At 32.3% G+C, this 16670-nt stretch overlaps 1 protein-coding gene across 3 annotated transcripts in view; it reads right to left on the reverse strand.

Annotated features, from left to right (window-relative positions):
• Positions 1–16670, reverse strand: part of MKLN1 (muskelin 1) — a 361821-nt gene that overhangs the window by 106019 nt on the left and 239132 nt on the right. For all 3 annotated transcript variants that reach the window (XM_059933366.1, XM_059933367.1, XM_059933365.1), the window contains 4 exons: positions 13009–13151; positions 11630–11718; positions 3085–3194; positions 389–581 (listed from right to left, as the gene is read on the reverse strand). In XM_059933366.1, the coding sequence (XP_059789349.1) occupies positions 389–581; positions 3085–3194; positions 11630–11718; positions 13009–13151 (535 nt within the window). The remainder of the gene's footprint in view (positions 1–388; positions 582–3084; positions 3195–11629; positions 11719–13008; positions 13152–16670) is intronic.

The raw sequence follows: 16670 nt of genomic DNA on the forward strand, positions 1-16670 counted from the left end.
TGCTATCAACAAAAATATGTAAAGGAATAGGTCACTGATACTGAAGGCAACATTAAAGGACTTTTTCTAAGTGGTTCAGTGCTAATCAATGTTAGCATTTGTAAGTGCATGGTTTTCCAAGATGACAACTTAAATTTAGATATGTGAGTTCAAGTATGTTACTTTCTTATTTTTCAAGTCTCCTTATTACATTATGGACCTGTCTTACATAAAGTAAGTCCTTAAATCAAGGAGCTAACATCTTTACAGAGTAAAAAGATGGGGGGGAAAAAAAGAAAGAAAGAAACTAAGAACTGGCATAAACCTATATTCTTTTAAAACACCTGTTTCTTGTATATACTTAAAATCACCCTAATAACCAATCTAAGTTTACATGTTTATGACATACCATTTACAGCTTTTTCAATCAATTCTTCACAAGCATCAAAATCACCCTTCAGTACCAACTTATCGTGCAGATCTGTTAACATGGGATGTTCCAGGGCAATCTTGGTTTTCTTTTGCAGTGATTCAAAGGCCTCTGTATAGTTATGTTGTCTGAAGTGTTTTAGGCAAAGGCGAATAGCTTCCTGTTCACGGTACTACTGGAACACAAGAGAAGGTATGAAAAGAAGAGATTTGGTTAGTTATTACTGTAGGAAACAGTAAGTGATAATTACTAACGTAAAGTGAGCATTTACTAAGCATTAACTAAGTATACTAAGCATAACTAAGCACTGTACTAACCCTATTCATTAGTATCATTATTATTTCCACTATTAAATGGCAAAACTGAAGCTTAGTCAATTGTAATAACTCACCAAAGGTCGCAAAGTATATAGCAGAAAGATATTAACAATGTTGGTACTGAATGCACAGAAACCACTAAATAATATACATAAATGTTTATGCTCTTTGTTCTTGGTTCTTAGTAATAAGTTATTACTTGAATGACAAATATTACAAATGTTCATGTATTTCAAATTCACAAACAGGTTTTATGATTCAAAATCATCAGAAAGAGACTATTTAAAGTTTTATAATTTTTTTTCTAAACCTGGGCTATGTCATCGATTAAACAGCTATAAAGTAAAAATCTCAGTTAATTACAATCCCAAAAGAAATATTCAATTTACTAAATCTCCCCCCTAAAAGGATGAATGCCAAAAAACAAGCTCATATAAAGAATTTAAAAGAAAATTTAATTCAAGAATATGTTATGAGATTTCTACAATTTCCTAACTAAGAATTAATAAAATAAACTGATGACACAGAAGCAGTGCAAAATAACCAAGCAAAAATACAATTTACTTGTAAGCCTTACTCTTTAATAGGCAGGAAAATTTACAAGACCTGAAACACTAATCACTTTACAGTCTCTGATTTTTTTATTAATAAAAGGTCAGCAAAACATTTTTCCTTAAACACTCTAGTTAACTAATATTTTCCCTCATCAAATAACAAAAGAATGATTCTATATCCAAACTAACTTCACATTAATAGTTTCTTATGCTTGGCCTCTAAATAAAGATTTATCCTAACTATCTGGAACCATATTAAACAATAATACCTTTTTATCATGTTGACTTTAGGAGTATGAATCACATCCGCATTTTAAATTTTCTATCAGGCTGCATACAGATACATAGTAGGAGAGGATTTATGAAACGAAATTATAATGCTTTGAAAAAGGATTGAAATTCAAAGAGGGTGAAGACTTTAATTTCTAGAGGTTCACAATAAATAGAGAGAACTTGACAAGTGAATGATTGAACAATTTTAAGTTCTCAAATATAATCTGTCCACAATATTGGGGGGAAAAGGTGAAATTTGCAGCTTCCTACAATATCAAGAGATTTGTGAGTATATTAAAGAAAACACATGTACACATCATAGACTAAAGAGAAAAAAAATCTTTAAGTATCAGAAAAGCTTACTCATTATTTTTTTAAGAAGAAACAATAGAATTTAGAATATTATAAGTATATACTAAGCACTATTATGTGTATAACACTGTAAAGGTGATTTTTAATGTTTAAAAATATCATCTCTACCTTGAAAGAATTTACAATATTACAGGTAATCCAAGAATATATATAAAACATATAGAAAATACAAAAAGCCAGCATCTATTTTAAATTGAATATAACCGAATGCCAAAAATAAATCAGTCAAACAGAAAGTTCCTCAATTAAGCTGACCAGAAAAGGGCTGAAATTCTATACAAAAAAAATCTTAGGAAGAACCTATATTGCTTCTCAATTGCCTATGAGTTGACAATTCAGCCCTATCTGCTAATAAAGATATCAGGAAATAGTGATTAGACTAAAGCTTTATCATTCCCCTAACAAGAAATAGTCCTCCCCCCAGAAACACATAGCCAAAAGAGTCAAATAGATATATGTCAGAAACACAGGTGAAGCATTAAAGGTGTTCAAAAAAATCAAAGACCTATTTCTCAATAATTTAAATTCACATTTTTCAGGCTGCATTTATTGTATAAAATGACCTATGAATAAAATTATTAAATATCACCTTTATACTCCCTGTAAGAATAAGATCATAATATTTATAGAAACTATTTCAAATTTTAGTTAAAAGGAAAAGTAAATATTCCTATTTTACTCAACACAAACACAATGGAGGAATATATAATAAAAGCAATCCGGAACCAAAACTATCCCACTAAAAACTATGTTTAAATGTTTCTATCAATATAGGTTAAAAACAAAATTCAGAGACAGATGGGTATAATAATGTAATAGCAGACTCTGGTGCCAGACTGCCTCAGTTGATATACTGCCCTGAGCACTTTACAACTGTGTGGCCTTAGGCAAAATACTTAACCTGTGTTCCACTTCATCACCTGTAATATATGGATAATAACTGTACCTATCTCATAGAGTAGCAATGAGTCAGTAAGTGATAAAGAAGCTTAGAACCTGGAAAACGTAAATGCTTAATAAATGTTGATTAATCTTTATAACTATTATTACTATTCTCAATATTTTAAATTATTCTCAATTAAGACAAGAGAGTGACACAATTCTCTCTTTATTATAGGCACTTGAAGCATGAAATCAGGATTTTAAAATACAGTCCTACCTTACTATACCAGTTGAGACAGGGTTGTACTACATCGGGATCATCAATGCCACTAAGTTCAACATACCAGATGCTAAAGTTAAAGCTGGGTCCCCACGATAAGAGTGGAACTTTGAGGAGAAAAAAAAGAAAGAAAAAGAAAAAAAATTAACATAGTTCAAATAAAACTTTAGCAAAGTAAAATCACTATTCAAACTTATTAGGATTCATTCAACAAATTTACTGAATACTTTCTATATCCCCAGCACTGCACTATTGGGCACTGGGGCCACAGTAGCAAAAAGAAACATATGATCCATGCCATCATGAGGTCGCTTTAATTATAAAAACACTGAAGATAAATTCAAAGTGGTCATTTATCTATCCCCCAAAAAACAGGACCAGGGTTAGATGATTTAGCAGGTAAATTTTACCAAACCCACAAGAAACAAATAATTACTATATAATTTAAACTGTATCACAGCACAGAAAGAGACTGAAAGTTCAATTACTTATCAAAGTGGCATAACCTGGAAAACAAAACCAGAAGAGAAAGGTTTTAAGGACAATCTCAGCTATGAGTATATATTCAAAATTTTAAAAAATAATAATTTTTTTAAAAGGCTGCAAAAAAATTCTATCAGATTTTCACTGTAACTAAATAGAGTTCATTCCAGGAATGGACGGTTGGTTCAACAGGAGCAACATTAATGTAATTCACTATGTTAACAAAGTAAAAGAGAAACACATTTGATTACTTCAACAGATGCTAAGAGCAAACTAAAAAAATTTACTTAAAAAAAAAAAACTCAATATATAAGGAATAGAAGGCAAAAGAAAACTTTGTTACCTAGATTTTTTTTTAAGTATCAAAAACCTCAAAAAAACCCAAAAAACCAAAACCAAAACTAATGGAGAAACATTAAGTATTCGCACTCAAGTCAGGAACAAGACAAAGAGGCCCAATATCTGTATTACCCAACGCTATGTGGGAGATCCTAGCTAATGCAATCAGGAAAAAAATTTGCAAATTAAGAAAAAATATTATCACTTGAAGATGGTATAGCTTATCTACCTAAAAGATTCAAGAGATTTAACTGAAAAACTTTTAAAGTTTGTATGCAAGGTACACATGAAAATCAACTTTCCCTGTATCTAGAAAACCCAACTAGAAAAGGTAATGAAAAAAGTCTCCTTTGTAATAGCAAAAAAAGCTTAAAATATCTTAGAATAAAGTTTAAAATACACAAGAAAATAAAATTTTAAAACATAAAAATTTTACTTAATATGTTCCTAGATGGGAAAACTCAGTTGTAAACATATTAATTCCCCTCAAATTAATTATAAATTTAATGTAGTCTCATAATCCTAATGGTATATATCCAACTTTTTTCTTGACATGTAACCAGACAAGCTGATCTGAAAAAAATCAGTAACACAAAATACCTAAAATAATATAAATAATAAGAAAATAAACATACTAAAAGATACAGTAATTATAAGTTTGATATTAGCAAAGGAAAACGAAGTAAAATCACTGGAGCAGAAGAGTGTATCCAAAAATCTCTCAAGGATCCAGAGGAATTTAACATAGGATGAAGATAACATTTCATATCAGTAATGACAGGATAGAGTAGAGGTTTTTAACCTGTGATCCATGGGCTCCTGGGGATCCCCACAACCCTTTTAGGAGGTCCCATGTGGTCAAAACTATTTTTCATAATAAGACTAGGGCTTTACAGCCTTTTTTTTTTTTTTAAACTGTACTGACATTTGCACTCATGGTGCAAAGGCAATGCTGAATAAAACTGCTGGCATCTTGGTAGTGCCACAAAAAGTAGCATGAAAGTGTCCCAGTATTTCTTAATACAGTATGAATTGAACTGTATTCCTTACCATCACACACCTGCAGTTAAAAAACAAAAAGACAATTCATTTAAGAATGTCTCTGATGATGTGTAAGAATTAATTTTAATAAATTCCTATCATTAAGTACACATCACTTTAATATTCTGTGTGATACAATGGAAAGTACACATAAAGTACTTTTGCTGCATACCAAAGCATGAAGGCTGTCTCAAGAAAAAGAACCTGTATAAGCTGAGTTGTGAGCTGAATTAGCCACTGAAATAGCCCTTAAAAGAAAAACTGACAATCTATGATTATTTAGATTTGGGTATTTGACAGATGTTTACCTGTCATTTCAAGGATAACAAATGACAGTTTTGTTGCCAAGGATAAAATTCAAACCTTTGAGGAAAAATTAGAATTTTGGAAAATTAGTATTCACCATTGTGAACTTAGCTACTACCCAGTACTTTTCTGATGAGATTGGTGGTGATAATAACGTGTGATTTTTAAAAAAATATTATATAATGAAATGTTCCAACATTTGAAAGATGTGCATAACTTAGGGAATCATATTGTCTAAATGACCAACGAATGATTTTACAAAACCATGCATGGATGAAAGACTGATTCTAAGTACAAGACAGGCCAATGGATTTTAACATAACATTGACATGGTTCAGGCTGAGAAATGCAACTACGTTTAAGAAACTAACACTTGCCAATTTTTGATTAAGTATCACAACAGAATATCCACAATATCTGATATCAGGTCTACTTATCTCCAAGTCCACTGCTCTTTTCTAGCATATCAGACTCAGTGAAGAGCTAAGATGTACTAAGTCAGATGCTTTCCTATTCTGTCTTCTAAAGGAAGCTGTGTGAGTCAAGACAGAAGCAACAGGAACCAGTCATTAGGATATATGCAGGACTCCTGGGATGTTTAATATGGCCTTCAGTTTATACGTGCAAACAACACAAATTTCAAAAAGGTTTATACCAACGAATACTGAATTATCATCACTGTTTTGGTGTTCATTTCTTCATGTAGCAGTACCATTTAAAAAGTGTACTACTATATCACAGCAATAACCATTAAGTAATATAAAAGTTAGAATAAAACAGGATTCGAAACCCAAGGCCCCAAGAACACAGTCTGTAACTGTGACCAGAGACATATAATATTAGTTAGTGATCTGAGATCCATTCTCAAGTTCCAGGTCCAAGTTCAATAAAATTAGGAGGAAAAAAAATCTTCCTACTATATCTATTCAAGTCAGTAAAACGTTCATTTATTAAATCCTTTGAAGCAACTGTGGGAGGGACGTTAAGTAGGCAGTCATCTCACAAGATCATATATTAGATGAATGAAGAGTACAGTTAATTTTTAACAGACTGAAGGCATATATACAGAATGAGCAGAATGATATACACCCATTTCAAATTTTACCAATGATTTTTGATGGCATTAACAACACTAATACTGCATATTAGACATACTCCATATTATGTATCAGAAACCTAAATGTGAATTGGAGCTCCAAGCACACCTTCTTCGCTCCCTAATGAAAGATGCCTTTGCTCTCACCTCAAAAAAAAGATTAGAAACTCCTAATACACATCCCAAGGCTAAGAGTTTGTATCCTAAGAATTCAACCATCAGTTTTTCCAATGGGATAATCAGACAAGGACACGATCAGGATCAGTGCCTCTCATACGTTTTCCATAAAACGGCATGCATAGAAAATGATAAGATATTTAGTACACAAGCATACTAGGCTGCAGGATTTGGCAACTGTACGATTGGTGGGGGTCAACATCTCAACACAATTAAACATATATGTGGTACATTCAATATGCTTTGGTATTATCACTTGGGACGCTACTGTCTAGACAGCTAAACAGCTCTTAGAAGATGCTAGTACTTTTAAGATCAGCTTCTGGAAGATCTTAAAAATTTAAGATTAACCACTCTGAAAGAGTGCATCTATTCTACTTACAGATTAATAAGTACACAAAGCACTTAGCACAGTAACTGGCACATGGTAAGTACTCAATAAATGTTAGCTATTATTATTAGCTCTCATTACTATATTAATTTTCTTCCTTTTTAAATTTATTTTTTTATTGGAGTATAACTGCTTTACAATGTTGTGTTAGTTTCTGCTGTACAATGAATACACTGTATGTATACCTATATCCCCTCCCTCTTGGACCTCCCTCCCTGCCCCCCATCCCACCCATCTAGGTCATCACAGAGCACTGAGCTGAGCTTCCTGTGCTATATATTTATAGCATGTTCCCACTAGCTATACTTTTAAAATGTTACCTTTCCACATGCTCTCATGAAGGCCACCATCAGGGCACCTTCCCGCTGCCCCTCCCCACCCCACCCCCCCACCCCCAGAAGATATGGTACTCATCCAGCCAAAGCTAAAGCTTCTCTGAAGCTCCCACACCCATCCAGGCTGCAAAAATCCAAAAAATTCATAGAAATCCAAGTCATCCCTCTACCAAAAACCAGGACTCCTCCAGAATCCTTCCAAGAATCAGTACCTCCTTCTGCCTTCAAATCACCTTCTTATTTCCTGATATAACTTTTATCTTGGCTATGAATCAAGATATAAACCTTTCTAGTCATCTATAACCAATACTCTCATCCCATTCAACTTTATGTTTTCAGTCATCTGATCTAATCTCCCACTGAGGTTTTCCCTTCCAAACCTTTAACTTGCTCTCTTGAATCTGGTCTCCCAATCAACAACCCTCCTTCTTTACTAAGTTTTCTTTTTACTTACAAACCTTACCCGAAACCAAGCTTCTTCCTAAGGCCAACTCTCAACTTCCACACTAAGCCCTATCAAAGATTTCACTCCAACATGGGGTCTTTGGCTTTTTTGTGTGGTGAACCCCACTTGGCTATTCAGTGAACCCTGTGACCCAATCCCTCTAAGATTTAAATGTAAAATGAAAAATACATAAGATTACAGAGTAAGCAAACTGTATTGAAATATACTTATAAAAATAATGAAGATACAAAATTATGATATAGAAATATGTATGCTTTTTCATTAACACATTAGATAAGAAGATCTAGTGGCAGGTCTAATAATTATCATAATTTCAAAGTTAGGATGATATTTGCCACAGTGTAATGTGATGGGAAATATTTATAACTTCTATCTGTGACAAGTCACAGGTATTGCTAATACTATGAGTTATTGCCTATATTCATAATTGAAGGAAATGCGAAGTACATTTGTTAGAGGTTAGACACCATAAAGATGTAACTTTTCCTCCATTAAGTTCACACAGCCACTGATTAATCCCTATAAATTTCTGTACAATAAACTCAAAAAGTATATATACGATGTCTCTAATGAAGCAAGCAGTTTGTTTGTTGCTTCTGAAATCTGAGGAGTCTGAAGGCAGTTGCTATCCCCTAGGATTTTACAATCTACCTGAGGAAACAAAACTTACATATATCACACAGTAAAAGAACTCAACATTCGTAAAAAGACAGACTTAAGTTTGTATACCATCTCTACGTTCTACTACCTGTAAGGTCTTGGCCTAATCATTTAATTTACCTCTAAACTTCAGTTTCCTCATCTGTAAAGTGAGGGTAATAATACCTATTTCACAGAGTGTTAGGCAGATGCTTCATAAACAATATCTATTATACTACTTTAAAGCAATACAAGCACATATCCAAAAGCATATACCAAATGCTATGTCTCTGATCCACCACTTACTAGCTATGTACCCTGGGACACATCATTTGACTTCTACTCTCATTTTCCTTAACCAAAAAAGGAAAGATTTCTATCTTCCAGTATAGTGCTCAAATGAGATACCACATGTGAAAGCACTTACAAATGCAAAAACAATAAAAACATATAAGAAGTTCTAAATAATGATTGCTGAAATGACATGATGGTTCAAATTATATTTGTGCATGTACTTTTTCTATAGTACTTAAAATACTACATGTAAGAAGGCATGTAATCAAGAGCTCTATGAATATAAATATATAAAAGAGACATTCAAAATGAAAATATTTCCTTCATAAATATGATCTTAAATTAAAATTCATAAGACTACCACTCATCCACAAACTACAAAAGAACTCAAGAAAATGTCCAATATAGCTACCTATCCTATCATTAGACAGAGGAAGTATTATCATACTCATTTTATACAAAAGGTAACTTAAGAAAGGAAAGTAAAATTTACTTAAAGGTCAGTTCAGCTATGCTGGCACTGTGGATTATCCACAACAGATCTTAAAAACCTAACCCCTGCCATGCAGTAAAAATGAAGGCTTACTTTCCTTGTTAATTTGTAAACAAACTTACTTAAATTGGGTCTAAGCCAAATTTAATGAATAAGCTATACTCTTTATAAATGCAAATTATCATATTTAGATGTCAGTGCATGATTTGGAGATTATCCGCCATTGAGTTAAGCCTTGCTTCTGTTCCCCTCCATTACTATGAATAACTGAAGGTTGACTATGTTTAGAAAGTGTTGTTTAAGAATAAACTTTTTTTAAAAAATAAAGCAAGATCTTTCAAACATATCATTATAGAACATAAATGTGAAGTATTCAAACACATTTTTTCTTTTAAGAAGAATTCCAACAATTTATCCCAGCCAGGTAAACAAGTATCTGTGTGAATCACCACCAAAAGAAAGCTACACATCACTTAAGTGTTTTATCGAAATTATTTTTAAAGAAAACATCAAACTAAAAAAACTAGTTTAAAAATATCAAACTAAGAAAAGCCTAACACAGGCTTTAAGTTTCACATTTTCCTTATCTCATTTTAAAAAAACAAAACTTATCAAGAGAATGTGGGGAAAAGGTTGAAAAGCAAAAACACTGCAGACCACTATTAACATTTTTTAACAGAAAAGTGAGAAATATGAAGTTATCTAACTATTAATACCCTAAATATCAAATGAGTTAATAAGTGTCTTCAATTATTTGGAAAGCTCTAGTTAACATTTTGCCTGAATACCATAAAACTAACCCACCAGGGCCAAGTAAAAAACATCATCATGCCCTACAACTAGAAGGCTGATAGAAAGGGCCGGAAAGAGGTCCAACTTCTTGTTTTCAGGCAGCTGAATGTCTAACTGATCCATAAGAGACCTCTGTTCTCTTATAAATTTTTAAAGGGAAGAAACTATTCAAAATCCTTAAACAGACTTTTATTCATAGTTCTAATGAATAATATTAGAGGATTAAGAACTTTAGAAGCAGTAGTAGTAGATATTTTCCTTCAAAGAAAACTAATGACTATAGGAAATGTACCCAAAAAGTTCAAATAAAAGAACTTAAAAAAAAAAAAAAGAGAACATTTCATTTTGCATGACTAAGCAATTAGAGGTTGAATAAGTACTTTAAAATTATAAAATCTAAATTTACTACATGAAAATATAAGATATTTTCACTGCTTCTCCATTTGGAATGTAAGATCATAGAATTGTTCAAGCTATGCAAGAATCTATAAGAAATGGGTGGTCTGCATACTGAGGAAAGAATTACTCATTAGCATGAAAGAAGAAACAATCAAGAATTTATTTTAAAAATCTGCTTGTTCCTAAATTCTCATAGGTAAACAGGATACAAGTTTTTTATTTATAATTAATTATAACAAAAGCTATATTTATAAAAGAAAGTAACACACCAAACAGCCCAATGATTCTAAAAATAGTTTCCCCTCTATAAGTAGTCTTCATTAAGATCTCAGATATTCTTTTTGTCTAATGGAACTATTTGACTCAATGAAATGAACAGGCCAACTCTTGATAGACTGGCAAACAATGACTATGGAGCTGGTCCTTCCAAATGAGGAATTTTTCTCCCAAATCAAAACATGGGATTCTGGCTTTTATTATCATTCTTAAAGGGATATGACTCACCTTAATCTCAATTTTAACATAATATTTTCAAAGGTATGAAATATAGATGGAAACTAAAAGAGTCAAGTTCTCAACCTTCCTACCTTCTAACTAATCCATCTTATAGATAAACAAAAAAATCCTAAAAACACTAGTTTTGAGGAGGCATTACACATACTTTCTTAACCTAAAACACTTGCTAAATAAACACAATAAATGCTTAGGTAGCATTTTTCAAACATTACTTTGAAACTTATTAATGGGTTATGAAATTAGTTTTATGAGTTTGACCAACATTACCACACACACACACAAAATGAAATATAAAAGAAAAGAATAGAAAATAACCATAATATATGGTCTTAAGGAATACGTCAATATTTGGTTTTAGAATGATATAACTTCAGAACTGACAAACCTTCCATAAAACAATTAAGGCAATCAAATCCATATATCTCATAAAATGAGAAAGTATTTAGAAAAGGTTCTAAGAAACTTTCAAATGAGAAAGTAGAAAAGGTTCCATTTGAAATAACTGTCACTTAGTTATAGATTTATAAAGTAGGAGGTCAGCCAAACAGTAAACATTTTGGGCTTTGTGGGCTAGGTGGTCTCTTGCAACTACTCAACTTTGCCATGCAGTGCAAAAGCAGACAAAGACACTATGTGAACAACTGGCATGGCAGTGTTGCCATAAAATTTTATTAAAAAAAAAACAGGGAACCTGCAGGATTTGGCCCACAGGCTGTAGTTTGATGACTGATGGTATAAAGAATTTATTTCTACTCCAGAATGCTGAAAACCTTACCTATTTTAATGAATCGACAAGGAAACATCTGTTCATCAATTTTATGCTTCAAGGTAAATGTTTCTTTGTTATAATCATTCTTTAAGCCACTGTGAAAAAAAATAAGGTTATCAAATCTGATTTCATAATTTAGTAAATGCACTAAAACAGAGATTAATATCATACTCCGATTTTAAGGTCAACGAATGCTCAGAATATATGACAGGGACAATGTAACAAAGTAGTTGAACATGAGAATACAGGACAAAACTTGTACATTCACATCAACTGCACTATACTGTATTCTCTTAATTAAATGAGGACTAATGAAAAAATGTTCAGTGTTAATTAAAGAATGTGACTACAATACATGAAAATGTGTGACAAGACCTAGTGTCCCTAATGTATAACTGAATACAATATAAAATATTCAAGCAGTAAGAAGAAAATTTAAAAACAATTCATACTCATATCTTACAACTTATACAGAGCCAAATATTAGAATCTGTCAAAGAATTAAGTTATTAAATTCTGACTAAGATGCCAATGTTCCTTTTATAGCTCAATAAATTTTCAAAGACAACCTTACTCTGTTGGTTTAATAGCATCCGCTTTATCCTACACAAAAATAAACCCATATCACTTCTCTACTTAAACAACTTGGGCTGACTCAAGTATTTATGGGAAAGTCACTTGCCGTCAGGTTGCCTTATATTCTGATATATTTTCATGACTTAAATCAAATGCAGTCTAGACGTAATACATACTTATATAAAATATTGTACTAAAGGGACATACTATGTCACAAATATATTCTAAAACTGCATGGCTTTATTTGTCCACTCCATTTTCTATCCCATTTTTCATCATCTAGAGGGCAAATTAACATTCATTCCTGGTGATCTATGCTGTCAAAACTCAAATTTACTGAGCTCCTTCCAAGAGGTAGGCACTGCAGTAGGTGCAGTCACATACTTTTACTCTGTTTAGTTTCCAATTTATACTAAACTCCCAGAATATTACTTCCAGATTAGGGCACTCAATCTTAATGTTCTGGACAGATTCTATATTTTTACATCAAGGATTACAGCAAAGATTTTTATTATAGCTGACAAGCATATGTGAAGTCATTAACAATTCAAAAATAAGATTGAAAAATAAGAAGTAGAAAAATACCCCCAAATTTTATTCTTTCTGCTTTGGTAACAATATTAATTAGTATCTGGTGGGAAAAAGCTAACTAAAGCACAATATTAAAATAAGGCACTAGAAATAAAATAGTAGAAATACTCTTTTCTCCTTTGCAAGAAAAAACAAACCACGCAGATTTAGCTACAAAGAGACTAAACTAAGACTGCAGATTGTTTAGAAACTCTCTCCTCCCCATAATCATAACCCACCTGGACAATAGCTCTGTCATGTTTTCTTCATTCATTCCACCAAAGACTTTAAATTTCTTCAAATTGCAGACATGAGTTTTCTCATATTTTCCAAATGTGATATTCTGGACTATAGCAGGCCTTTCAAGCTTCAGAATCAAGTACTACAAAAAGGAACAACCAAATTATATCCTCCTCCATTTAAAACAAATCGTTAGACAACATGAATAGTTAAAATTTTGGACAGTTAACTCAAGAACGTATAATGTTCATCCTGTCCATCCTACACTGGCAGATATTTTTATTTTTATTTTTTATGCTAAAGGATAGTATGCAACAGTCAGGCTACCATAACATCACCACTTTCTCCCAGGAAACTACATCATTCTCAACAATGTAGATGGAAGGAAAAAAGGACTAGTGAGATAGCTTCTAATCAAGGAATGACATTCAGTAAGATATAACAGACTATGAATAATGAAATAAAACAAAATTAGAATGCAAACGTAACAATTACATATTCTCACTGACTACACTTCAATAATAAATGCAATGTTCAAAATCAGTGGTAAAATTTTAAACCTAGAAAAAAACAGATTTACTATTCACCCCTGCCAATTTTATAAATTAAAAAACTCAGACCTACCATAGATATATCTAATATAGCTCAAGTTTTGCTATTATACACAGGATAAAATGGCACCAGTTCATTAGGGAACACATTTTACATTATGCAGACTGTCTTCAATTATAAAAATTAAGAAGGAAACTACTACTTGTCAAATACATAGGGAAAAAGCTATTTAGAAAACAATTCATGTTACATGTTGGAGTGGCTTCATGCTTCATAATAATGGGTAATACTCATGATAAAGGAGAATAGAATGAAGTTGGTGGTCCCACTTTGTACCATACCATACACAAAAATTAACTCAAAATGTATCAAAAGTGATCCAAAATCTAACCAGTACAATCAAATGTAAGACATAAAAGTAAGAGGTAAAACTATAAAACTCTTAAGATGAAAATAGGGGTATATCTTCATGACTCTGGATTTGGCAATGGATTCTTAGATATGACTTCAAAGTACAAGCAACAAAATATAAAATAAACTGTACTTCATCAAAATTAAAGTTTTGTGCATCAAAGGACACTATCAAGAAAGTGAAAAGACAACCTACAGAGTGGGAGAAAATACTTGCAGAAATGTATCTGATGAGGGTTTAGTACCTAGAATATATAAGGGATTTGTATAACAAGAAAAAGACAACCTAATTTAAAAATGGGCAAAGGACCTCAATAGCCCTTTCTCCAAAGAAGATTAAACAAATGGCCATCAGGCACATGAAAAGATGTTCAACATCATTAGTCATCAGGAAAATGCAAATCAAAACCACAATGAAATATAACTTCACACACACTAGGATGGCTACAACCAAAATAAACAAAATAACAAGTGTTGGCAAGGATGTGAGGAAACCAGAACTCTTATACATGGTGCAGACAATGTGGAACACAGTTTGGTAGTTCCTCAAAAAGTTAAACACAGAATTACTACATGACCCAAAAGTTCTACTCCTAGTTAGTTATATAATAAAAATAAATGAAAATAAATGAAAAAGGTATTCAAACAAACACTTGTACATGAATGTTTCGAGCAGAACTATTCACAATGGCCAAAAGATAGATGAATGGACAAACAAAAAGAGAGTATGTCTGCAAAATGAAATATTATTTAGCCATGAAAAGGAATGCAGTACTGATACATGCTACAACATAGATAAACCTCAAAAACGTGTTAAGTGGAAGAGGTCAAATGCAAAAGTCCATATATTGTTATGACTCTATTTACATAAGATATTCAGGTAAATTCATAGACGCTGAAAGCAGGTAAATTCATAGAGGCAGAAAGCAGATTACTGGTTGCCAGGAGCTGGGTTAAGGGTGAAAGGAGAGACTGCTTAATTGGTACCAGGTTTTCTTATGGGGTAATGAAATTACTAGATAGAAGTGATGGCTGTACAACATTGTGAACGTACTAAATGACACTTAATTGTACACTTTAAAATGGTTAATTTTATGATATGTGAATTTTACCTCAATAAAATAAAAGAATGAAGCTGGTGGTAACATAAAAGATGATGATATAATTAATATCTTGTGAGTACTAAAGCCCTTGTCTGACAAATTACTCAGATTTTTATGTGTATTATCTCATTTTAATAGGAGTAGGAGGAACAGGAGTAGTATTTTAATAACAATAATCATCCTCTTCATCCTCATTTTAAAAATTCTGGCTTAGAAAGGCTAAATAACTTACTACAGTTACACAGCTAAACGGCAGAGTTTAGATTAAAAATCAGTCAATCTGCAAAGGAGGCAAGAATATACAATGGAGAAAAAAGACAGTCTCTTCAATAAGTGGTGCTGGGAAAACTGGACGGCTATATGTAAAAGAACAAAATTAGAGCATTCTCTAACACCATATACAAAAATAAACTCAAAATGGATTAAAGACCTAAATTTAAGACCGGATACTGTAAAACTCCTGAAGGAAAACATAGGCAGCACAGTCTTTGACATAAATCACAGCAGTATCTTTTTTGGATCAATCTCCTAGAGTAATGGAAATAAAAACAAAAATAAACAAATGGGAGCTAATGAAACTTAAAAGCTTTGCACAGCAAAGGAAACCATAAACAAAACAAAAAGACAATCTACAGAAGGGGAAAAAATATTTACAAACAATGAGACCAACAAGGGGTTAATTTCCAAAATATACAAACAGCTAACATAGCTCAACATAAAAAACCAAACAACCCGATCAAAAACTGGGCAGAAGATCTAAATAGACATTTCTCCAAAGAAGACATACAGATGGCCAACAGGCACATGAAAAAATGCTCAACATTGCTAATTACTAGAGAAATGCAAATCAAAACTGCAGTGAGGTATCACCTCACACTAGTCAGAATGGCCAACATCAAAAAGTCTACAAATAATAAATGCTAGAGAGGGTATGGAGAAAAAGGAATGTTGGTGGGAATGTAAATTGGTACAGCCACTACGGAGAACAGTATGGCAGTTCATTACAAAAAATAAAAATAGAGTTACCATATGATCTAGAAATCCCACTCCTGGGCATACATCTGGAGAAAACTATAATTTGAAAAGATACATGCACCTCAGTGTTCACAGCAGCACTATCTACAATAGACAAGACATGGAAGCAACCTAAATGTCCATCGACAGATGAATGGATAAAGAAGATGTGGTGTGTGTGTGTGTGTGTGTGTGTGTGTGTGTGTGTGTGTATGTAATGAAATATTACACATCCATAATAAAGAATGAAATGATGCCATTTGCAGCAACATGGACAGACCTAGAGATTATCATAAAGTGAAGTAAGCCAGACAAAGACAAATAACATATGTTATCCCTTATATGTGGAATCTTAAAAAAAAAATGATACAAATGAACTTATTTACAAAACAGAAATAGACCCACAGACATAGAAAACAAACTTATGGTTACCAAAGGGGAAAGGATGGGGAGGGATAAATTAGGAGTTTGGGATTAACATATACACACTACTATATATAAAATACATAAACAACAAGGATCTACTGTATAGCACAGGGAACTACACTCAATATTTTATAATAATCTATTAAGGGAAAAGA

The sequence above is a fragment of the Balaenoptera ricei genome, chromosome 9, assembly GCF_028023285.1.
Source record: "Balaenoptera ricei isolate mBalRic1 chromosome 9, mBalRic1.hap2, whole genome shotgun sequence".
Lineage (NCBI taxonomy): Eukaryota > Metazoa > Chordata > Mammalia > Artiodactyla > Balaenopteridae > Balaenoptera > Balaenoptera ricei.